The 25,216-nt window shown below is 36.7% G+C and overlaps 1 protein-coding gene and 1 pseudogene across 4 annotated transcripts in view; both read left to right on the forward strand.

Annotated features, from left to right (window-relative positions):
- The window catches only part of SPAG1 (sperm associated antigen 1), a 76,856-nt gene that overhangs the window by 10,756 nt on the left and 40,884 nt on the right, over window positions 1–25,216 (forward strand). For all 4 annotated transcript variants that reach the window (XM_072949538.1, XM_072949539.1, XM_072949541.1 and 1 more), the window contains 6 exons: window positions 12,445–12,570; window positions 16,205–16,269; window positions 16,923–17,032; window positions 17,650–17,755; window positions 20,477–20,607; window positions 23,376–23,482. In XM_072949538.1, coding sequence (XP_072805639.1) covers window positions 12,445–12,570; window positions 16,205–16,269; window positions 16,923–17,032; window positions 17,650–17,755; window positions 20,477–20,607; window positions 23,376–23,482 — 645 coding nt within the window. The remainder of the gene's footprint in view (window positions 1–12,444; window positions 12,571–16,204; window positions 16,270–16,922; window positions 17,033–17,649; window positions 17,756–20,476; window positions 20,608–23,375; window positions 23,483–25,216) is intronic.
- On the forward strand, window positions 8,173–9,252 carry LOC140689104 (magnesium transporter NIPA2-like; annotated as a pseudogene).

Raw genomic sequence — 25,216 nt, forward strand, 5'->3', positions numbered from 1 at the left:
CATTGATTGATTTGCGTATGTTGAACCAGCCTTGTGTCCCTGGGATGAACCCCACTTGGTCATGATGTATAATCTTTTTTTATGTGTTGTTGGATTCTATTTGCTAAAATTTTGGTGAGGATTTTGGCATCTATGTTCATCAGTGATATTGGCCTATAATTCTCTTTTTTTGTAGTGTCTTTGCCTGGTTTTGGTATCAGGGTGATGGTGGCTTCATAGAATGAGTTTGGGAGTATTCCCTCCTTTTCAATCGTCTGGAAGATTTTGAGAAGGACTGGTATGAGTTCTTCTTTGTATGTTTGGTAGAATTCCCCCGTGAAGCCATCCGGTCCTGGACTTTTATTTGTAGGGAGGTTTTTAATTGCTATTTCTATTTCCTTTCTAGTGATCGGATTGTTCAAGTGTTCAGTTTCTTCTTGATTCAGTTTTGGTGGACAGTATGTTTCCAGAAACTTGTCCATCTCCTCTAGGTTATCCAGTTTGGTTCCATATAGTTTTTCATAATATTCTCGTATGATATTCTGTATTTCTATTTTGTTTGTTGTAATTTCTCCATTTTCCTTTCTTATTTTGCTAATTTGTGCTCTCTCTTTTTTCTTCTTTGTGAGTTTGGCCAGAGGTTTGTCGATTTTATTTACTTTTTCAAAAAACCAGCTTTTGGTTTGGTTGATTTTTTCTATGGTCTTGTTAATCTCTATTGTATTTAATTCCTCTCTGATCTTTATTAATAATTTCCTTCCTTCTGCTGCTTTTTGGGGCTTTTTGTTGTTCTTTTTCTAATTGATTCAGGTGGTGGGTTAACTTGTTTATTTGAGATTGTTCTTTTTTGAGGAAGGCCTGTATCGCTATAAACTTCCCTCTTAGCACTGCCTTTGCTGTGTCCCATAGGTTTTGAGTGGTTGTGCTTTCATTATCATTTGTCTCAAGGTATTTTTTAATTTCAGCTTTGATTTCCTCATTGATCCATTGTTTTTTCAATAACATATTGTTTAATCTCCATGCTTTTCTTTTTTTCTCCTTTGTTTCTGTGTTGTTGATTTCCAGTTTCATGGCATTGTGGTCAGTAAAGATGCTTGAGATAATTTCTATCTTCTTAAATTTGTTGAGGTTTCTTTTGTGTCCAAGTGCATGATCGATCCTGGAAAATGTTCCATGTGCACTTGAAAATAATGTATATTCTATTTTTTGGGGGTGTAATGCTCTGAAAATATCCACCAAATCTAGTTTTTCTATTGTAGTATTTAATTTCTCTGTTGCCTTGTTTATTTTCTGTATGGAAGATCTGTCTAGTGATGTTAATGCAGTATTAAAATCTCCAACTATGATTGTATTCCCATCAATATCGCCCTTTATCTCTGTTAGTAATTCTTGTATGTACTTAGGTGCTCCTATAGTGGGTGCATATATATTAACAAGTGTAATGTCTTCATCTTGTATCACTCCTTTAATCATTATAAAATGTCCCTCTTTATCTTTGTTTATGGCCTTTGTTTTAAAGTCTATTTTGTCTGAAATTAGTACTGCAACACCTGCTTTTTTGGCTTTTCCATTTGCATGGAATATCCTTTTCCATCCTTTCACTCTCAATCTATATGTGTCCTTCTCCCTAAAGTGGGTCTCTTGTATGCTGCATATTGAAGGTTCTTGCTTTATTATCCAGTCTGCCACTCTATGTCTTTTGACTGGAGCATTTAGTCCATTAACATTTACAGTAATTAATGATAGATGTGTGTTTATTGCCATTTTGAACTTATCTTTGCAGTTGAATTGGTACATCCTCTTTGTTCCTTTCTTCTTCCTTTTGTGGTTTGGTAATTTTCCTTTGTATTATCATGGATTTTATTTAATTTTTGTGACTCCCTTGTAAATTTTTGACTTGTGGTTACCCTTTTTTGTAAATCTATTAACCTATACCTGTTTTTATTAAACTGATAATAACATGATCTCAAACCCATCCTACTGTTAAAAAATTTTTAAAAAGAAAGAAAAAAAATTCTATATTTCCCTGCCTCCCTCTCCCACTCTCAGTGATTTGTATGGCTTCTTTTATAATTTCGTGTTTTCTTTATTTGTAATTCATGAGTTATCACCTTTCCAGTTGTGAGTTTCTCATTTCTGTAGCATCCTGCTGCTTTTCTATTTAGAATAGCCCTTTCAATATTTCTTTTAGCATGGGTTTAGTGTTGCCAAACTCCTGCAGCTTTTTTTTGTCTGTGAAACTCTTTATTTCTCCTTCTATCCTAAAGGATAGCCTTGCTGGATAAAGTATCCTAGGCTGCATCTTTTTTTCATTCAGGGCTTTGAATATATCTTGCCACTCCCTTCTGGCCTGTAGTGTTTGTGTAGCGAAATCAGCTGAGAGCCTTATGGGGGTTCCCTTGTAATTCACTCTTTGCTTTTCTCTTGCTGCCTTTAGAATCATTTCTTTATCCTTGACTCTGGCCATCTTGATTATGATATGTCTTGGTGTGGGTCTATTTGGATTCTTCCTGTTTGGGACCCTCTGAGCTTCCTGTACTTGGATATCTGATTCCTTCTTTAAGTTTGGGAAGTTTTCAGTCATGATTTCTTCAAAAACCTTTTCAATCCCCTTTGATCCTTCTTCCCCTTCTGGGACCCCTATTATGCGAAGATTGGGACGCTTTATATTATCCCATAGGTCCCTAATGCTATTATCATTATTTTTTATTTGCTTATCTTGTAGTTCTTCTGAATGGGTGCTTTCTATTGCCCTGTTTTCTAGATCACTAATTCGTTCCTCTGCATTAACTAGTTGGCTTTGCACAGCTATTAGATCATTCCTCATCTCTGTCAATGAGTTTACCCATTCTGCTTGGCTCTTCTTTATAGCTTCAATTTCATTTTTGACATATTTTATCTCTCTAAGCACTATCTCTTTTAATTCCTTCAGCAATTTGATCACTCCTTTTTTGAAATCTTGATCTAGTAGGCTATCGATGTCTATTTCATTGATATTTCTTTCAGGGGATTCCTCTTGTTCTTTTAATTGGGAAAGGTTTCTCTGCTTCTTCATCTTGCTCATACCTCTCTGGCACTGGTTTATGGAGTATCAGTTGTCTATTTTGAATCTTAAGGATTTTATCTATCTAATGCCTATTTATGAATAGAACTTAGAAAAAAAAGAAATAATAAGAGAGAGAGAGAAATATTTTTAAAAGAAGGGAGAAAGAGGGTTTGAAGACAGTGTATAATGAATAATAGAAGAGCGAGTTGAAGCAGAGTATTAATCGGGTTGAGACGTCCTTTTAAAACCTTAAAAAAAAAAGAAAAAGAAAAAAAAGGGGTGGGGAGATGAATAGATGTATTTGAAGCCTGTGTCTCATCAATAACAGGACATCAAAACCCAAGAGAAATAGAAATGAATTAAGAAGTAAAAATTAAGAGAGTAATTGAAAATAGAACAGGTAAAAACAGATTTAAGAACAAAACAAAACAAAAAAAGGGGTTGTCGGTGTTCTCCTGGAGTCTGTGTGCTTTTAATGTGAAGTCCTTCTGTCTTTGTCCTGTTTTGGAAGCTCAGCTTGTTTTCATAGGCCCTCCGTTGGCGCCCTCTTCTGTGCTGCTCCCAGCACCTGTCGGCAAGCCGATCGCGCCTCCTCCTAACACGAGGTCAGGTGCAGCTCTCCTCTGCTGTGGGCAGGCGGGTCACTGCCCTTCCGGATGTCGCAGTCAGATGTTGCAGACTGGCCAGGCAGGAGGGCGGGTCGTGCCCCCTCCCAGCACCGTGGTCAGGGGCTGTGTTCCTGCCCGACAGGCGGAGGGGGGGGCGCTCTCCCTCTGCCTGCACCGCCGGTAGCTCCGCTGCACTGTGCGGCTGCGCGCTCTGCCCTGGTCGCGCTCCGCCCTGGCCGCGCTCCGCGGGTGGGCTCCGGGAAGACCGAGGGGCAGCCTCGTTCCTGCTCCGAGCCAAGACCCAGCTCCTTGTTTGTCTTTGTGGAGGAAGTTCTCTGAGGGACCAGGATGGAAGGATCCCACCTGCCCCGGGCTGTAGGCCTGTCTCAGTCTGGCCCTTGAGGCTGCTGAGCCCTTCGGTGCGGATGCAGGTTTCGCCCCTGCCCCGGCCTGGGTGCTAAGCGCCGGAGAATATGGCGGCTGTGCCTGGGCCCCGCCTCTCTTCCCCTGAAAAGTTTCCGCGGGTTTTCAGAGATGGGGGTATGCACCCTTCCCCCGAGAGCACATCAACCTTGCTGTTTTATGGAGGGCCCAGGTTGTTCTGTCCTGTAAGCCCACAGCCACGGCGCCCAGCCCCTTGCAGTCCCCCGGGGCTGCCTCCTTGCAGCCGCCCCCCCGTCCTCCGCCCGGCTTGTGCAGCCTGGCCCTGCCCGCCGCTGCCGTCCCGCATCTCAGGCTGGGTGTCGGGGGGACGCTCTGTGCCCGTTTAACTTAGTTCTGTCAGACAAGGGCTGCTCTGTACAGATCCAAGCCTTGGAGGCTCCCCCTCCGTCCCGCTGTCCTCTCAATTGGAGAGGGGAGACCCAGCGAGCAAGCGCCAGTCCTCCTTTGCCGCTCCCTCCCCGCGGGACCCGTCCCGCGCTGCTTTGCCTTTTGTTCTTTCTTTTTTCCTTTTCTCCTACCAGATTTTTGGCGTCTTTATCTTTTGAAGAGGGCGATGATCTGTTGGAGTTCCGCAGGTGCTTTGGTTGGCTGAGTGGGTCTGTAGATGTGGGTCTTGGTGTATTTGTGGGAGAGGGTGACTTACAAGCGTCCTTCTACTCCACCATCTTGCCTCTTCAGCCAAAAAATTTTACTTTTGATGAAACCAATTTTTCTTTTTATAGTTTGTGCTTTTGTGTCCTATTTAAGAAATCTTTGTCTAATCCAAGATCCCTAAATTTTCTGCTGTGAGTCTTCTAGAAAGTTTATAGTTTTAACTCTTAAATTTAGGTCTAAGATCTGTTTTATTTTTTGGACACACTCATACAAATACATACACACATGTGCACACACACGTTCATACATACTAATATGAATATCCCAGTGTTCAAACATCACTTAATGAAAGATTATCCTTTCCTCACTGAACTTCTTGGTACCATTGTCAAAAATCAACTAGGGGTGAGGATATAGCTCAGTGGTAAAGTGCATGCCTAGCATGCCTGAGGTCATGGATTCAATGCCCAGTACCTTCATTAAAAAAAAATGAATAACCTAATTACCTACCCCCCCAATTATGGAAAATAATTAGTTAAAAAAATAATAGTTGACAAAACAATTTTAGAAATTAAACTTAAAAAAATCAATTGATCATGTATGTGTCGATCTATTTCTGGACTCTATTCTTTTCATTAATCTAAATGTCTGTCTTTACTCCAGTACCTCACTGTCCTGATAACAGTGTCTTGAAATCAGATAGTGCAAGTCTTCCAACTTTGTTGTTCTTCTTCAAAGTTGTTTTGTCTATTCCAGGTCCTTTGCTTGCCAATTTCTGCAAAATAACTTGCTTATATTTGGATTGGGATTGTGTTGAATTTGTGAATCAGTTTTGGAAGAATTGATATCATAACAATATTGAGATTTCTGATTCATGAACATTTTTTTATGTTCATTTAAGTCATTAGTTTTTTGAAGCAATGTCTTGTAGTTTTCAGTGTGTACTTCTTATGTATTTTTGTGAAATTTATTCCTAAATATCTAATATATTTTATGCCATTGTAAAAGTTAATATTTAAAAAATTTTTTTGCTCATTCTGAGTCATTCCAGCTTTGAAATCTTATTGGTTTATTTTCATTGTGGTAAAATACACATATAAAAAGTATCATCTTAACCATTTTAAAGTATACAGTTCGTTAGTGTTAAGTGTATATATTCATATTGTTGTGCAGCCAATCTCAAGGACTTTTTCATCTTGCAGAACTGAAACTCTGTACCCATTAAACAGTAACTCTCCAAACTATTCCTACCACGAGCCTCTGGCAACCACCATTCTACTTTCTGATCCTATGAATTTGACTAAGCTAGATACCTCCTATCAGTGGAATTTTAATTTTAGTTTTTATTTGTACATTGCAAGTTTATAGTTATCTAATTGATCTTTCTATATTGACCTTGCATCCTATGTCTTGTCTAATTCAAATTAGTTCTAGTAGCTTTTTTGTAGTTTCCTTGTATTTTCTTTGTGCAAGATTATGTCATCTGTGAATATTGAGAGATTTTCTTCTTTTCCAGGCTGGCTGCCTTATATTTCTTTTACTTGCTTTATTCCACAGGCTCAGACCTGTAGTGCAATGTAGAAATGAGAGCAGATATCTTTGTCTTGTTCTCAGTCTTAGGAGAGATCATTCAGCTTTTCACCATTCAGTATGTTACTTTTAGATTTGTGTAGATGTTATTTGTCAGGTTGAGGAAGTTCCCTTCTGTTCCTTGTTTGATGAGAATTTTTATCATGAATGGATGTTTAATTTTGTGAAATGCTTTAGTCTGCATTTATTGAGATGAACGTATGGTTTTCTTTGTAGTCTGGTAATAGGGTAAATGATTACACTGCTCTCAAATGTTATAGCCATCTGGCGTTAATGGGATGAATCCTATTGGTCATGATGTATCTTTTTTATATGTTGCTGGATATGATTTGCTAAAATTTTGTAAAGGAGTTTTTGTGTCTAAGAGTCATGAGAGATATCAGTCTGTAGTTTTCTAGTGATGTTGTTGTCTGGTTTTGATAGCCGGGGAATGTTGGCCTCATAGAATGAGTTGGAAAGTGTTCTTTCTTCTATTTCCTAGAAAAGTTTGTGTATAATTGGTATTATTTTCTCCTTAAATATTTTCTAGAATTTACCGTTGATGTCATCTGGGCCTCGAGTTTTCTTTATTGGAAAGATTTTAACTGTGAATTTAGTTTCCTTAGTAGACACAGGGCTATTCAGGTTATCTTCAGAGCTTTCTACCTGTCTAACTCTGTCCTCTCATATCTTGTCCCCCACATCTTTGCAGTCTTGGCCTCCCTGAAGTCTGACCTCTGTTCTTCTAAATTCAGTGAGACCACAGGGTTGCTAGCGTTTCCTTTCCCTGTGCTGCATCCTGGAAACACTAGGCAGTCACTTGGGGGCAAGTGTGTGACTTACTTCGTTTGTTTCCCTTCTTTCAGGAATGATTGTCCTGTGCTACCTATTGCCCAGGGTCTGAAAACCATTGTTACATTCATGTATTTTATCCAGTTTTCTAAAGCTCTAAAGGCAGGAGGGTAAATCCAGTCCCTGTTACTCCATCAGGGCCAGAAGAGGTCCCTTTTTTGATTTTTCTATCGACATGTCTCTTACTTATTTGTAAGAGTTCTGTCCTACATATTCCAGTTCTTCCGTCAATTTGTTATTTGCCTTGTAAATTTTGTGCGTGGTATTTTTCTGTTTATTTTTTTTTATGCAACCACACCTCTTGATTTTATCCTTTGTGATCTTTACATTTGTTTTATACTTAGGAAAACTTTCTTTCTGCCAGACACATATTTACCAATATTTTCTCATAGTTCCTCTGTGGTTCATTTTGCTTACGAAATATATATATATATATATATATATATTTTTTTTTTTTTGGCGTCACTTGGCCACACCCAGCTTCTCCTCGGTGGCACCCCTTGGTCCCAGTGGCAGTGGTGGAGACAGTAGGTCATAGGGACAGGTTCCCCGGGCACTCCCCCATGGAGGAGGCGGCTTGCACAGCTGCAGCGCTGGATGCTTGCAGCTCCCATTGGACTGTGATGAAGGCTCAAGCTCAGAATGGGGTGGCTAGTGTGGCCTGTGTGGGAGTGTTGGCCGAGTTGACCTGGGCCAGAAAGCAGAGGGGATGCCGCTCAGCAGGCCTGCAAACTGGGGCTGGAGCTACTCTGCCAGGGCTTAAAACTTTAAATGAGAATAAAGGGTATTATTTATGAGGAAATGAGAGTGAAGTCATCGCTAACCTCCTCCAGACTTTTTTTCATAAGAGAGACCATATTAAACTTACATGCTCTCCTGGCTGTGACTGAGCTTCAGGTACGCAGAGTGGGCAGAACATCACCTGGTCTGAAAATAGTGAAGCAACTGTTCCTTCCAGGACTCTTCACACTGGTGCCCTGTTTTCAGACTGTTTGAGACTGCATCATCCTGCCTCCAGCACCAGCAGTTCTCTGTTCTTGATCACTGTGATTCACAGTAATTTCTAAAGTAACAGAAGAAATGAGCCAGGGGCCTGGAAAGTATGACTTTTACATTGGTCTGGGATTGGCTATGAGCTCCTGCATTTTCATTGGAGGGTGTTTCATTTTGAAAAAAAGAAAAAAAGGCCTTCTGCGGCTCGCCAGAAAAGGCTCCATGAGGGCAGGTCAGGGCGGCTGTGCATATCTTAAAGAATGGCAGTGCTGGCTGGACTGCTGGCAGTGGGAGCTGGCCAGGTGGCCAACTTTGCTGCATATGCTTTTGCACCAGCCACCTTAGTGACTCCGTTAGGAGCTCTCTGCATGCTAATTAAGTGCCATTCTTTCTTCATACTTTCTAAATGAAAGACGTAATCTTGATGGAAAAACTGAGTGTTTGCTAAGTGTTCTGGGATCTGCAGTTATGGTTATTCATGCTCCAAAAGAAGAGGAGATTGAGACTTTAAATGAAATGTCTCACAAGCTATGGGATCTGGGTTTTGTGGCCTTTGCAACACTTGTGTCATTGTGTCCTTGATACTAATCTTTGTGGCAGGGCCTCGCCATGGACAAACATTCTTGTTATATCACAGTCTCCTCTGTAATTGGAGCATTTTCGGTCTCCTGTGTTAAGGGCCTGGGCGTTGCTATCAAAGAGCTATTCGCTGACAAGCCTGTGCTGCGACATCCCCTGGCCTGGATTCTGCTGCTGAGCATTGTAGTCTGTGTGAGCACACAGATTAACTACCTGAACACGGCCCTGGGCGTGTTCAACACTTCCCTCGTGACTCCAGTATATTACGTATTCTTTACAACATTGGTTTTAACTTATTCAGCTATTTTTTTTAAGGAGTGGCAAGCTATGCCTGTTAATGGTGTCATTGGTACTTTGAGTGGCTTCTTTACAATCATTGTGGGAATATTTTTGTTGCATGCCTTTAAAGACATCAACTTTAGTCTAGCAAGTCTGCCTGTGTCATTCTGGAAAGATGAAAAAGCAACAAATGGCAGTCTCTAATCTGTCTGAGATTCTTATAATAATGAAGAACTCTTAGCCTGTGGAATTTAATAACATACTGGTGAAAACATCTTTCGAAGAAATGGAAATCTGACAGCTTTTTAATCAGAAAGATGTAATTAAAAGGTTAATCTGTAGTTGTGTTATAAAGTGGATTTGAATATCAAAATGTGTCTGAAAAAGCATTGTTCTCAAATAATGTTCTCTAGAGACAATCTTTTTTAAGGTTTCACTAAATTGGACCAAGAAATTACTTTTCTTATATTTAAATGATGGTAACTTACTAAAATGACCTCAGTACATGGCCAATTTCTATTAACGTTGTATTACTGTAGAGATATTTTAAATGTTCCTTCATCAGAATCTAAATGCGCTAATGACAATTTTAAGTCTATAAATATGCTTCATTTTTTTTCCTTGTTAATGAAAGTCTGAAATGTACATTTGTCATCCCCACTCCATCAATCTCTGACCATTATTGGCTTTTTGATTTTAAAAAGAGCAAAATTAATACATTAGCTTATAATTTACCTTACCTATAAAAATGGTATCTGTTTGATGAATTTTGAAATGTTAATTTAAGAGACTCCTAAGTTATTAAGTGAAGAAAACTCATTTATAAAGCAAAAAAGGAACTCACCCAATGGAAATATTTCTCAGGCTGTGACCTGACACCGTGCACATTTGATGGTCTTCCTAGATGGCATCGCGTTAAACCAGCACATCCTTTGTCTTTTGTCTGTCGGGCTGCAGCCTACCTGGATTTATTTTTCAGTTACTCTAATCCCTTGATACCTGGAACCTTGATTACCATTTTACATCAGCTTTAGTACTTTTCAGTATGTTTTCATAATGAGTTAATATTGTCATTTAGCTCTTCTAACAACTCTGGGAAATAAAGTCAGACGACTAGGGTAATTTCTTAAATCTAGCTCATGTTATAATAAAAAGATAAACTGAAACAAAAAAATAATTTTTTAAAAAGACACACTCTGGAAAAATAGTTTTTTCTGTTTTACTTTATTCAGCATATTTTTCTGGGATGAACAAGACATCTGAAAACAATTTTGAGGTTTGGGTATCCTCTACCTCAAAGTGCTAACTTTTATAAAAACTTTCAGCTTTCTCATTTTATCATGTTATTGACTTGAGTTTGAAAATCTGGTAACTAATCTACAAGTAAAAATAGCAGTTCATGCCCAGAATTCCTTGGCTTTATTATCTGGAAGGGAAACAGCTGAGTTTTCATTGCAGGGCCTGCTTTTTCCCCAGTTGTGTGTTCTTTCTCTGTCCCGTCTTGAGTCTGTCTCCTTCTCATCCCCCTTTCTTCATACTTTTCTTGCCGCTCTCCATTGTTCCCCATTCCCTCTTACCCCCTTTCCTCTTCCTCTCTCATTTTACCCTTCTTCCCTGTTGTTTTTCTGTTTCTCTTCCTATTTCTCCTGTTTGCCTCCTTTTCATCCTCCCTGCCTCCTACATAGGTAGGACAGTTAATATGTTTATCCCAGGGCCTATTTTAAGAGTATCTGACAAATATTAGACCCTCCCTATGTATTTGCCGAGTAGTACATAATAGAACTTCACACATAATAAAGACATCTCTTATTCAACTTTTTCTGGTCTCTGACAATTCAGTTTCATAAACATAGTTGTGAACCTAGAATATGCCAGACACTATGTTCGGATTTTGTTCGTTTGTTCATTTTTGTTTTTCTAAGTATTCCAGCTTTTCTTGTATCAATTTTGCTAAGTTGTATTTTTCAGGGAAATTTTTTTTTAATCTAAATTGCAGAATTATCATTATAAACTGTCTAAAACATCCCCTTTCACCCTTTTAATAGCTGTAGAATTATTAGTGATGTACCTCTTTTTTGCCTGATATTGGTAATTTATATTTTTTCTTTCACTTTCTTTTGACTAGTCTTGCTATATGTTTGTCAATTGTATTAATTTATTTCGAAAAGATGAGTTTTTGAGCATTAATTTTCTTTTTTCCATTTTAGGAATTCCTACTCTCATTTATTATTAGTATTATTTCCTTTTTTCTACCTACTTTAGTTTTGTGTTCTCATTCTTTTATTAGCTTTTTGAGGTAGACGCTTAAGTAATTGATTTTAAACCCATCTTCTTGTTTAAAGTTGTAAATTTCCCTATAATACTTTAGCTGTATCCTACGAATTATGATGTCATGTTTTCATTATCCCTTAGTTCAGATTATTTTCCAATTTCCCATCTGATATCCTTTTAAACTATGGGTTCTTTATAAGTGTATTGTTTAATTTCCAATTATTTGGGAATAGTCTAAATACTTACTGAATTCTAGTGTAAGTCTGTTATGGCCAAGTACTGTAATCTGTATAATTTCAAGCCTGTGAAATTTATTAAGACCTTTTTTGCCTATGTTCTTTGTGCTCTTGAAAAGAACATATAATTATAATATTGATGAAGTTGTGTTGTTCAAATCTGCTATTGCATTACTGATTTTTTTTCTGTCTACTCTTTTCCTGTGTCCATTCTACTGTTAATCAAATGAATTATTTATTTTAGATACTGAGTCCTTCATTTTCAGCATTTCCTTTGAATCTTTTTAAAGTTTCCATTCTTCTCCTGAATTTTGCAATTGTTCTTGTATGTTGTCCACCCTTTTCACATATTTACTGCATCTGTTTTCAAGTCCGTGTTTGTTATTCCCAGCATCCATCCACTCTCTGTGTCTGCTTCTATTGACTAGAGGTAACCATTTTTCTGCTTATTTGTCTTTCTTGTTATTTTTATATTTTATGCTGACCATTGTATATATTTAAAAAAAGTGAAATCTGCAGTAATTAATATATAACTATAGAAAAGGGCCCTTCCCTTCTGTAAGACTGCTGGAGTTGGAGACTAGGTCAATCTAATATATAGGTAGGTTGTATCTGATGTCCTAGGCTCTTGAATCACACAAATGAGATTAAGACTTAAGGAATTTACAGTACAGACAGAGGGACAAACAATAAACAGAGGATTTGAAATCTTTATGCTGATACCTGAAGGAGGAGCACTTTTAGCCCAACCAGAAAGTTCAGAGAAAACTTGCTGAAAGGGACATTGAATAAGATCTTGCAAGATAAATAAAAGTAGGAGGGGCGACAACAACATGAACATACTGAGAGTAAGAAGGGCGTTTCAGGTAGAGAATGGCATGATCATATTGTCACCTCAGAACTGACCCGTTGTAAACTATGATGATGTATAGTCCTTTCTAGTGCCTCATGAATTTGATACATTTACCTACCTTTTTTTCTCCCTTCTTCTCAGAGTTGGGTATCAGAAATTAAAAAAGAAGATGATAAAATACACTTTCATGAAACTGAAACATTTCCAGCCATGGAAGATAATTTGCCTCCAGTTCGTGGTTCAAATAGCCATCTTCACGTTGCCAAGGTAGGCCTTTTTGGTAGGGAGAGAAAGTTGTTGTTAAGTAAGGATGTTCTCTCAGTTTAGTCAGTGTAGCCAAAGCATGATGTCCTCCAGGAGAGCTGGAGATTTTTTTTTTCTGCTAACCTTGTGTTATCACCTTGAGAAGGCCTCACTTGCAGATCAAAATGAAACAGTGTTTTCCTTTGAAGACTTGCATCTTGGGTTTACTGCCTTCTCCATTTTTTTCTTTTACTGTTCTGTTTCTTCTCCTCTGACAAGTTTTGATGAGTACATAAGATACAATTCAGGGTGAGAGTTCCAGGGAATAATTTTCTGTATCCAGAGGAGGTATAGAGGGAGTAGTTTATTACATTATTAGGTATACATAATTGAATTTTAAGTATTAAATGGAAACTTTCAAGCAGTTATAGTTGTCATCCCTCTGTCTATTGCATTTTTCCTCCTTATCCCCAGCCCCTCATGGTTATTTCACTGAGATCGGCTCCTGTTTTGCCATGCATATCTCTCCTTTTTAACTGACGTGTTCCATAGACAAGGGGCCTGTTGGAGTTCCAGGTTCACTCTGCTTAACTTCAAGTTAAAAATGAGCTTCTTGGCATCCACTTGACCCTGATATGATGGAACCCAGCCCTCGTCTCCAGTGGGCTTTTGCTTTGGATCATACATTTCATTCCCTCTGCCCTCCTTTATTTTTTTTTTCTTTTATTCCTATCATTTCTCAAAGGATACCTACCTAAGTCTTTTCATTCTGGGTTGTTCTGGGTTGAGTCTTTCCTGTTTGTCTCATCTCTTCTGTGAATCCTCAATTTTATTTGAAAAACATGCATAGCCCTTCATCATTCTGCTCCCTGGAAATTCACCTTCCTGGATCTTTTTACTCCTCATTAAGGTAACTGAGGTACATGGTAAGTAAGTATGGTAAGGATGCCATTACCTGTAATCAGTCAATTTGTATTTACTGCACATTCATTATGTGCTAAGTCTATGTCCCGAAAATATAGCAGTGAGTGACATTTGGTCTCTGTCCGTAGAGAGCTTATCGTCCAGTGTGGATAGACAGACTGGTGGTACAGTGGTTCTCAAAATATGGTCTGTGGATACTGGTTGTCCCAGAGATCCTTCTAGAGGATTCAGAAAGTCAGTGTTATTTAAAAAAAAAAATAATGCTAATACTTTGTCTCTTTCACTGTGTTGACATTTGCACTGAGGGTAAAACTGCTGGTGCTTTACCATGAATCAAGGCAGTGGCACCAGCTGGACTAGTGGTCATTGTTTTCTCCACTGCTGTATACTCGTAGTAAAACATTCCAGTTTAACTTAAAAATGTCCCAATGAAACAATAAAACTTTTGTTTGTTTAATCTTGAATCTTGAGGACACATCTTTTTAGTATTCTGCATCATAACAATGTGGAGTATGCAGAAGACACTTCACTGTGAATTGAAATATGACTGTCATAAGAAAAAGCACTTCTGTGATTGAGTTGCCAGCTAAAGTAGCCACTTTTTCCTGGAACAATTTTTACTTGAAGAAGTGACTGACAAGCTCTGATTATTCAGAGCTGGATTTTTGGCAGACATTTTCTTGGAAGTGAATGAAATGGTCTGTCACTTCAAGGAAAACAATGAACAATATTTGTTGCCAGTGTGAAAATCTGAGCTTTCAAGTAGAATTTAGAGTATTTCATATTCTTATGGGGCTCTCAAATACCTGCTTGTGACAAAAAAATTTCCCCTTAAGGAAGACAGAGATTTTTCTGATGAGCTCTATGAGGATTTTTAAAAAATTTTTTCATACTGAGATGTATTGGATGTACCGTATTTACAAGTTACAGGTGTTACAACATAGCAATTCATAATTTTCAAAGGTTATACTCCATTTATAGTTATTATAAAATATTGGCTATATTCCCTGTGTTGTACAGTATATCTTTGTAACTTATTTTATACATAATAGTTTGTACCTGTTAATCTTGTACTCCTATTTTTCCCCTCCCCCATTCCCTCTCCCTGCTGATAACCACTAGTTTGTTTTCTGTATATGTAAACCTGTTTCCTTTTTGTTAATATTCACTAGTTTGTTTTACTTTTTAGATTCCACACATAAGTGATGTCATACATCTCTGACTTATTTCACTTAGCATAATACCTTCCCAGTCCATCCATGTTGTTGCAAATGGCAAGATTTCATTCTTTTTTATGGCTGAGTAGTATTCCACTGTGCATATATACCACATCTTGTTTATCTATTCATCTGTTGATAGACACTTAGGTTGCTTCCAGAACTTGGTAATTGTACATAATGCTGCTATGAACATTGAGGTGCATTTATCTTTTTGAATTAGTGTTTTGGGTTTTTTTTTTTGGATATACACCCAGGAGAGGAAATGCTGGATTGTATGGTCGTTCTATTTTTAGTTTTTTGAGAAACCACCATTACCATTTTCCACAGTGACTGCACCAGTTTATATTCCCACCAACAGTATATAAGGATTCTCTGTTCTCCACACCCTTGCCAGCATTTGTTGTGTTCTTTTTGATGATAGCTATTCTGACAGTTGGGAGGTGATATCTTGTGGTTTTAATTTGCATTTCTCTGATGGTTAGTGATGTTGAGCATCTTTTCATGTGCCCGTTGGTGAGCTCCATGAAGATTTTAACAGATAAGGTTTTTTAATTGTATAATGAAATGTAGGAATTTTTGGAAGATCTGTATAACTCATAATGACCAATGCACAATGTTAAAAAATTGTGCTTGCATAAATGACCCATTCAGATGGTTTCAAATTATCACTTTTAAGAAACCATGTAAGGAACTATTTGTGAGCATAATTGCTATTGTTTGCTTTCCTCATGTTCCCTTTTGGTGCTTGCAGTGGATGTGTGACCAAATGCTTGGTTAGGGATGGGCACATAACGCAAGCTAGCTAATTAGAGTCCTTCCCTGGGATTTCTCTAACTAAAAATGGAGAGAAGAGTCACTCTTCCTTTTCCTTTCTGGTTGGGAGGCCTGTGAGGTTATCATCCCAGACTGCTTCTGGCCACATCCTACTACATGGAAAAAGCAAGTAGCTAGCAGGGAAATCAAAATCAGACAGAGAACAGCAGAGACTTCTGGGGGCGAGAGGGAGAGTTGCAGAGAGAGGGTATATGAATTCGTTACCCAGCAATACTCCTGCCCTTTCATCAGGTAGGTTATATAAGCCAATAATGTATTCTTTTAAAATAAAATTCATCCAATTTGTGTGTGTGTGTCATTGCAAGCAAAAGAGCTCTGACTAATATAGCAAAGGAGTTATTGTTATTTCTTCAATGCCTAGGTTTTAAAAGAATGATAGTTTAGTAATTTTTTATTATAAGAAAATCAATAATAATCACATTTCATATATGTAAATTTAAAAATTTTGTATATATACTTAAAGTCCTGTTGATCACACTCAGAAATAACTACAGATTTAAAAACAATTTTTTACCTGCTGTGTTTTATTATGTTAATAATTATAACACTGGAGTTGTAACTTCAAGGTTGCCTGTTTTTCTTATTCATTCATTTTGTATATCTTAATCTAATACTTCACATTTACAGGAAAACTTGCTAATCTTATATTAAATATCTCATAAAATATTTTATTCTTTTAGGAAAAAAATTCTAAAAGTAGACCAGCTAAAAAGAAAATTCCGAGGGATTATGCAGAGTGGGATAAGTATGTTTTATGTCTCTTCATTTCAATTTTTGGGGGATAGGTAATTAGGTTTATTTATTTATTTATTTATTTTTATTGAAGGTACTTGGGAGTGAACCCTGGACCTCATACATGCTGAGCATGCACTCTTACCACTAAGCTATACCTACCTCCTTCTATTTTTTTATGTAAAATTGTCACTGAAAAATTCTCCACCATAAAATACTGAAATAACTTAATTATTTTCAGTCTAAACATATCAAAAATACCAAGTTATATCAGTAGAGTTCTAAGAATATCTGCTCTAAGCACTCTTGATTTTATTTTTTCATTAAATAAAAAACTATTGTATCCTTTTGTTTATAGGAATACCAAAAATAACTAATACTTACACCCATCCAGAATAAAAAAGAACAAAATTTTAAATTGAGAGCAATTGTTCACAGTTTTAATTACAAAGTTCTGCACAATTTAGGTCTGATTAATATTTAAGTCCTCACTAAATTCCATGTTTTCTAGGAAAGAATACAGGTGACTCATGAAACAAAGCTATTATGCATTTGTGGAATATTATGTCTAAAGGCACAAGTGATATAAACACAAGAATATCAATAATTTTATTCTCTTGCTATATTGTACTTTTCCCCCTAGTTTTTATTATTCTTTCATTTAAGATTTGACGTGGAAAAGGAATGTTCAAAAATTGATGAAGATTATGAAGAAAAAACTGTAGTAAACAACAAGGCACATTTATCTAAAATTGAGACAAGACTAGACACAGCAGGTAATTGGGGGAAGATAAGAATAATTTAGTAGTCTTTAAATTTTTTAAATTATAAATGCTCTCTGCCCAAAGACATTCTCTTAAAATGCTGCAAATTTCCATTAAATGTTTATGGATTTTCTCTTAGAGTTGAATACCTCTTACAAATTCCATTCTATCCTTTAATTACTTAATTTTATGTGAGTAATAGTTATAATAATTAACTTAAGTAAGACTTTAAAATACATATATAAACCTATTTTTTTACTGTAATTCTTTTAATTCATTTTTCATTCCTTTTTTTTTTTTTTTGGAATCTTCTTTTTCTCCAAAACTCTCAAAAATTTTTCTTTTTGCCTCAAAAAAAAAAAAGATGGAGCACTTTGTTTTCATTTGAAGTCCACAGGTGGATAGTACTGTTAAGGTAAAACCAATCAACCATACAAAATTTAAACCTTCAAATATTCTGAATGATTAAAAAAAAGAAAAGAAGTATCTCTAAACTTAGGAAACCTTCCATTTTCTTTTATTTATTTTACAATTTTCTGCTCCTGTTAAAATAAGCATTCTTGGATTTAAATTTTTTAAAATTCTATTAAATTATATTTTTACTTATAGCAGATAACATCTATTTCTAGGTCTAACTGAGAAGGAAAAGGATTTTCTTGCTACTCATGAAAAGGAAAAAGGAAACGAAGCTTTTAACTCAGGAGATTATGAAGAGGCTGTGATGTATTATACTCGGTGAGCAGATTTTCATTGTGGTTTATACTTGCCATTTAAAAAAATGCTAATATTTAAATTTAGATTGTTGAAATGATATAGATAAGCTAAGTAATCTGCTTCAGAATCACTCAAGATATTATACTTGTGATTTATCAGAAATTCAGTTGTGTTTGCATTCTATTTTCAATACTTTTCTTAAACCTCTAAGCTTCCACTCCACCCCCACTTTTGACAGAGGTCCTAACTTTGCTATTTGAAGAAAAAATAGAAGCAGTCTGAATGGAACTTGACAGGAAGTCCATATAGCATAGGGGTAAAGAGCTCAGGTTCTGCAGTTAAACTGCCTGGATGTAACCCTAACTTATGGTGCCACCTCCCACCACAGGGCCTTTGCATATTCTGGGTCCTCCATCTAGAATACTCCTCCCTTTTCTCATTATCTAGTTAATTTTAGCTTATTCTGCAGGTCTCAGTCTGTGCCTCGCTTCTTTGGGGAGATCTCTCTACCTCTCAGACTAGGTTATATCTCTGCCTACTCCACTTCCTCCCTCCAATTTATGGACTTTTATAGCAATCCTCTCTTTTGTAGTATTTGTTGGCATTACAATTTTAATTTGTGTGATTTGATACTAACTGGACTGTAGGCTCTCTAAGAGCAGAGCCCACTTGTCAGGTTTTTTGGTTTTTGGTTTTTGTCTTTTTTTGTGTGTCACTGTATCTCTAATGCCCAGCAAAGTAGCTAGTTCATAGTAGATGTTCACTATATGTTTGTATGACTTCTGGAGCATTTACAGTCTATGAAAAGTAGACTGATTCCCTAAAATATTTTTAACAAACTACATATATATAGAATCACTAATGCCATCTTAGAACTAAACTCTATACAATCTTTTTCCACCTTTGGAAGGAAGGCATTTTTTAAAATTGTTGTTTGCATCTGTAAAGAAATTTGCTGAACTGTTTAAGTGAATATACAAGGTAAAGAGGATATTGAGGTAGCATTCATTCAGTACAGCCTCCCCTGTTCAGGCCGGTGGAAGTCAGCTCTGATACTGTTACATCTCTTCTTGTAGGATTCCACCAGTGGAGACTCTTGTCTATTACAGGGAAGAAACATTTTTCTTGTCTTCCTCTTTGAAGGAATCATAGAGGTGAAGAATTAAAGCATGGTATAATGGTTAAGGGAACTCAGACTGTCATTTTCTGGCCTTGGGCTGATTCTTCACTTCTCTTGCTCCAGCTTTCTCCATGTGATGAGGCTGTAACAGTGCCTACATCAGAGCAGCTGTGAGAATTAAATAAAACAACATGCTGGAAGGCAGGATGACATGATGGTAAAGAAAGCAAGTGCTGGAGTAGACTGCTGGGTTTTGAATCCTGACTTTATCACTTATAAGCTTCTGGCCTTGGGCATGTTACTTACCCTTTCTGTTCCATTTATTTTCTCATCTGTAAAATCAGAAGAGCAGTAGTACCTCCTCCCTGGATTGTAATGAGGATTAAATGAGTTTAGTGTTCAGTGCCTGGCATGTGGGAAGTACTCACTGTACTTGTGTTATTCTTATGTATATTTTCCATGTTTGGTTTCTACCCAACCATGTAATTTCTCTATATTCTTCGTTAATGATTTTAGTAAACTGATACTTTTTGTGACTTTTCCATTTTTATATTCTCTTCTTCTTCTGGATTTAGAAAATACAGTGCACTGATATCCTTAACTTTCCTATGTGTAGGAATACATTATTTTACAGAATTCCAAGTCAGTTTTTTAAGCAGCATCCAGGTAGGTTATAAATTCTTCTTTTCATTAATTATTGTACATTCATACCCTTAAATGTAGTAAAATTTATTTTCTTAAGGTCTGTATTCCTCAATTACTACTATTCTCTTCTGTTTTCTTCAACTAAATTCCTCTGAAAAAATTATGATCATTTCCTTAGCATTAAATCTACTTATAGATTACAGACTAATTTGTGTCTATTAACACAGTAACAGTAATAAAGAATATTAGTTGTGGCTGATTGCTCCATTTTTTTTGGTACTAGGAAATTGCAAAGAGTAAAAAAAAGTATTTGATACCTCATATTAACTAAACTAGTTTTTAAGAAGTTCTATTTAAATTACCATGTCACTTCTCAAGCCAGAGTCAACTTTAAAACTGGATATTTAAGCATCTGTCCAAAGTATTGATTTAGTATGTTTGTAGAATTGTGTATTATTTTTTGGTGTCATTACTTTTGATGATGCAGGCTGTATTAGTTTGCAGGCTTTTCCATACAAAGTACCGCAGACTGAGCAGCTTAAACAACAGAAATCTATTTTCTCACAGCTCGGGGGGTTAGAGATTAGGTCTGAGATCCAGCCGTCTGGGGTTGCTTCCCTCTGAGGCCTCTCTCCTTGGCTTGTAGGTGGCCGTCTGCTCTCTGTGACTTCAAGCAACCTTCCTTCTGTGCGTATCTGTGTTCTCATCTCCTCTTCTGATAAGGACACCAGTCACACTGGATTAGGGAACACCCTCATGACTTCATTTTAATTTAATCATCTCTTTAAAGACTATCTCTAAGTATAGTTACATTCTGAGGCACTGGGGGTTAAGACTTCAACATATGAATTCTGGGGGACACAATTCTACCCATAACACAAGCCACGATTATTTTACTTACAGCTTTAGCTAACTAAGTTTCTCTGTTTTACGTTTTTCTCTCATCTGCTTGTTGCCATTAAGTCTCTCTTTTACAGGAGCATCTCGGTGCTTCCCAGCGTAGCGGCCTATAACAATCGTGCTCAAGCAGAACTCAAACTGCAAAGCTGGAACAGTGCTTTCCAGGACTGTGAGAAGGTCTTGGAGTTAGAACCTGGAAACATAAAGGGTAAAAAAATGTTTATAGAATGCCTTTAACTTTGCAGCAGGATCTGTTAAAGACCATTTGTAAATGCTCATTATGTTTACACTGAAAATACTTCAGATAAACTCGAATTTCTATCATTACCTTCATAAACTTACTTTTAATTTCAAGTTTAACTTGGAATTTAAGTTCCTAATCATTTACATTGAAGTAGGTAATAATCCCAGATGATTGAATAAAATGTACGTGTGTTTTTAAAGAAATATCTCACACTTGCTTTTGAACTGTTTTTTTTCTTTCAGATTTTTTAATTGTGGTAAAATACACATAACATAAAACTTACCATCTTAATCATTTTTAAGCATATAGTTCAGTGGTACTAAGTATATTGTGTAGTCGTCACTACCATCCATCTTCAGAACTTTTTTAATCTTGCAAAACTGGAAGTGTACCCATTAAACCACAACTCTCAGCTGTCCCCACCCCACTAGCTCTGGCAACCAGCAGTCCACTTTCTGTCTCTGATTTTTACTGTTCTAGTTACCTCATAGAAATGAGATCATACAGTATTTATCTTTTTGTACCTGGTTTATCAAACTGTATCTTTTTATCCAAAAAATAAATTTAAGTATAACTTAATATAGATTTTTTGATATGTATTAATATAATTCACACCAGAGCTCTAGAACTTTCTACCCAGCTGCCTCATTGGTGTTGCTACCTAAATGTCCATTTTTAATGTTTAAATTAAACAGTGTTAAATTAAACATATCCAAAACCAACTACATCTTTCCACCAACACCTGCCTGCTGTTCTGATTTCCTGTCTCAGTGACTGCACCGTCGTGCTGTGGTCCAGGCCTGAAGTATGCAAGTCAGACTGCACTGCCCTTTTCTGTGATCAAGGAGTCATTCCAAAAAGGAGTGGCATAAATTATAATAGACTCGTTCTATTTCTTTAAACATTTATGGATTCAAGTAAATATACACACACAATTTTTTCCCATGGGACGTGTGCTTTTGTGTCTATAAACATGGTGGGCAGGAACCACGGGTGTGCTGAGGGTTCCCAGCAAATCAGCCTGACTGTCAGTGTCATGGATTGCCCTCCTTTCCCCAGTACAGGTCTCCTGTGCCTGTGCTTTGTCTCTGCCACAGAGTACGGGTGGTCTCCCAGCTCTAGGCGGGTGCCCAGCCCTGTGCCATGTCTTACGTGTATTAGCCTCGTTAATTTTCACAACAGCTCAATAAGGGTGCAAATACCGTTACTAGCACACTCATTTTACAAAAGGAAACTGAAGCATAGAAAGATTGACCCTCTCCCCCAAGATCACACAGCTAGTAAATGGCAGAGCTGGGACTCAACACGGGACTCAACTCCAGAGCCCACATGCAGCCATGGCGCCCCTCTCTTGCCAGTACAATGGCCTTCTGTTTCCCTTCTTCCTTGTTGAGTAAATTCTTAAATACCAGAATCTTCACACTATAAACAACAAGTTTGACAGAGCCAAATCTAGTAATCAGTATGGGCATAAAACTTTAAGAAGTGTGGATAAATATCCTCCTCTTCAAACCTTTATTTTTTACTCAAAAAGTAATTGTTCTAAATGCAATGTGGTATTTGGATTACATCCTGAAACAGAAGAAAGACATCAGTGGAAAAATTGATGAAATCCAAATAAAGCCTATAGTTTAGTCAACAGTGTTGTACCAATGTTAACTTCTTGGTTATGGCAAATATACTGTAGTTACATAAGATGTTAGCACTAGGAAAAGCTAGGTGAAGGTATGTGAGAACTACCTGTGTTATCTTTGCCACTTTCTGTCAATCTAAAATTATTTCCAAAATAAAGTTTTAAAAATGGTGATTTTTATGTCATTAATATTTCTTTATGGATATTCCCTTCTGAAATCTGAGTAGTAATAGTAATAGCTAAACGTGCACTTATAGTGCTATAATTTTGATTGAATTTATGACAAAATGATTTATCCTTTAGATAAATTTTCGTGAGTCATTCTAAGACTAAAATCAAATTGGTCAAATTTATGTTTTAAAATATCATATTAAAATATATCAGATTTAAATTTCTCGCCTGATTCTTTTCAAAGTAGTGGCTTAGTACACAGAATTCTCTCACTATATGATTAATAATGATGGGTCCAAGAATGCATTCATTTCAGTTTCAAAAAATTATCTAATTAGACATTGCAACCTACAAAAAAAAAACACTGATACAGATTACTAAAGTGCCCAATTTCTAAACCCAGCTGACTCAATCATCAGGATTTCTTCAGTTCCCTGTGTGAAATAGCTCCTTCCATCCGTTTTAGAGATTGCTACAAAGACTTGACTAATGACCCATATTCTGGGTCAGATGCTGGTCAGTAATGCACTAAATTTGAATGGTTTTCTAAGTTTTCATAAAGTGGCGAAGTAATACTAGTGATGATTATAAGGAGGAAAATACTGTTGTTTAGTGAAAAGCTTCTCAATATTGCAGCACGTCGTGGTGCCTCTGAAGGTTTGAGGTATAAACTCTCAGCCCTTGGGGGAGCTAGCAGGACCTGGGGCTGTCAGCGCGCCAGTTGTTGGAAGGGACAGTTGCCTGATGCAGCCTCTACTGTTTACTTCAGTATCCTTTCCTGTATTTGCAACAATGTGAAAATGGGTGTCATTTGCACAGCTGCATCCTAAACTGTTCCATGCTACGTATAGTCTTCTACTTGAAAAATGTGTGATGATCGTAATACCATATGTTAACAAATATGACTTTTATTTTGGCAAATTTTCAGCTCTCCTGCGCCGTGCCACTACATATAAACATCAAAACAAGCTCCAGGAAGCTATAGAAGATTTGAATAAAGTACTGGATGTTGAACCTCATAACGAGTTGGCCAAAGTGAGTACGGAAAGTGATACCTCCCCTAACTTTCTAGTTTGCTCTATCGGCATTATGTTAGAATGATATCAGTCTTGCTGGATGATAATCCAGCAAGGAAGACTACCTTTACTTTGACTATTCAACACAATTTCATGTTTACATATAATACCTTAACCAAATGCATTTTTATCTTAACCATATGCAAAGATTAACGGAAAGTGGCTCATATAACTTAATATAAAACCTAAACTGTAGAAGTTCTGGAAGAAAACATAAGAGGAAATCTTTATGACCTTGGATGAAAAGATATTCCTTAGATATGGCACAGAGGCACAGTGCGTTAACAAGTCGATAAATCAGCTTTCATCAAAATTAAAAATTTTGCTCTTTGTAAGGTACTATCAGAACGATAAAAAGACAAACCACAGGCTGAGAGAAAATATTTACAAATTGTGTGTCCAACAAAGGGCTAGTAACATGAGTATATACAGAACTCTCTAATAACAAGAAAACAGGCAAATAAAAAATAAGCAAAACATCAAATGACACTTCACCAGAAGAGCTGTGTGGATGGAAAAGAAGCACATAAAGAGTGCTCAGTATCATTAGTCACTAGGGAAATGTAAATTAAAACCACAAGAGATACCACTTCAAATCTGTTAGAACAGCTAAAATGAGAAAGATTGACACTACCAAGTGTTGGCCAAGATGCAGAGGAACTGAAACTCTTGGAAATATAAAATGATCCCACTGCTTTGGAAGGCAGGTTGACAGGTTCATAAAAGTTAAACAAAACAATCATACACCTGCCACCTGACCCACTCCTTCCACTCCTAGTGTTTACCAAGAAAAATGCAAGCATATGTCCATACAAAGATTTATGCACAAACATTCATAATGACTTTGTTGGTAATAGCCAAAAGCTGGAAATAGCCTAAAATGTCCATCAGTAGGTGAATGGATAAGTAAATTGGGTTACATTCATAGAATAGAATACTGCTGAGCAATAAAAAGGAACGAACTGGTAGGTACATACAACAACATGGATGAATTTCAAAATAATTTTGCTGAGTAAAAGAAGCCAGACAAAAAGAGTATACATATAGTATGATTCTACCTCTATAAAATCCTATAAAACGCAAACTAGTTTATCATGACAGAAAGAACAGTGGTTGCAAGGATGAACAAATGGGAAATATAACAGAGACAGGAAGAAATGTTTGCAAATGATGGATATATTTATTATTATGTCAAAGCCAATTAACTTGTACACTTTATAAGTATGTGAGGTTTATGTCAACTGTACCTCAGCTGTTAAAAATGAGGAAGGAAAGGAAAATGGTTTGATATATTTTTTAATTCTAACAGGCATAAAATATTAAAGAACTTTCAAGATTAATTTAAAAACATGTATACTATTTAATTTTCATAAAACTGTGCATCTCTGTGAGTATATATGCACAGGAACATATCCAGGAAGATGATCATCAGACTGTCAGTAGTGTTATCTGAGTGGCAGGATTTCAGATGATTTTTTTCTTCCTTTTTTATACTTGTTATGCTTTAAGTTTTTACAATGGACATATATGATTATAATCAAACAGAGCAATGAAGTTGTTTGAAAAGAAAAAAAAACAACCACCATGAGAAGCCTTATCTTAGTCATCTTTACTTTTTAATATCTTCATATTCTTACCTGCAAGAATAGTTTTTTTTTAATTAAAGGAAAAAATTTTTCTTTGATGTGATTAT

The sequence above is a fragment of the Vicugna pacos genome, chromosome 25 (genome assembly GCF_048564905.1).
Source record: "Vicugna pacos chromosome 25, VicPac4, whole genome shotgun sequence".
NCBI classification, from domain to species: Eukaryota; Metazoa; Chordata; class Mammalia; order Artiodactyla; family Camelidae; genus Vicugna; species Vicugna pacos.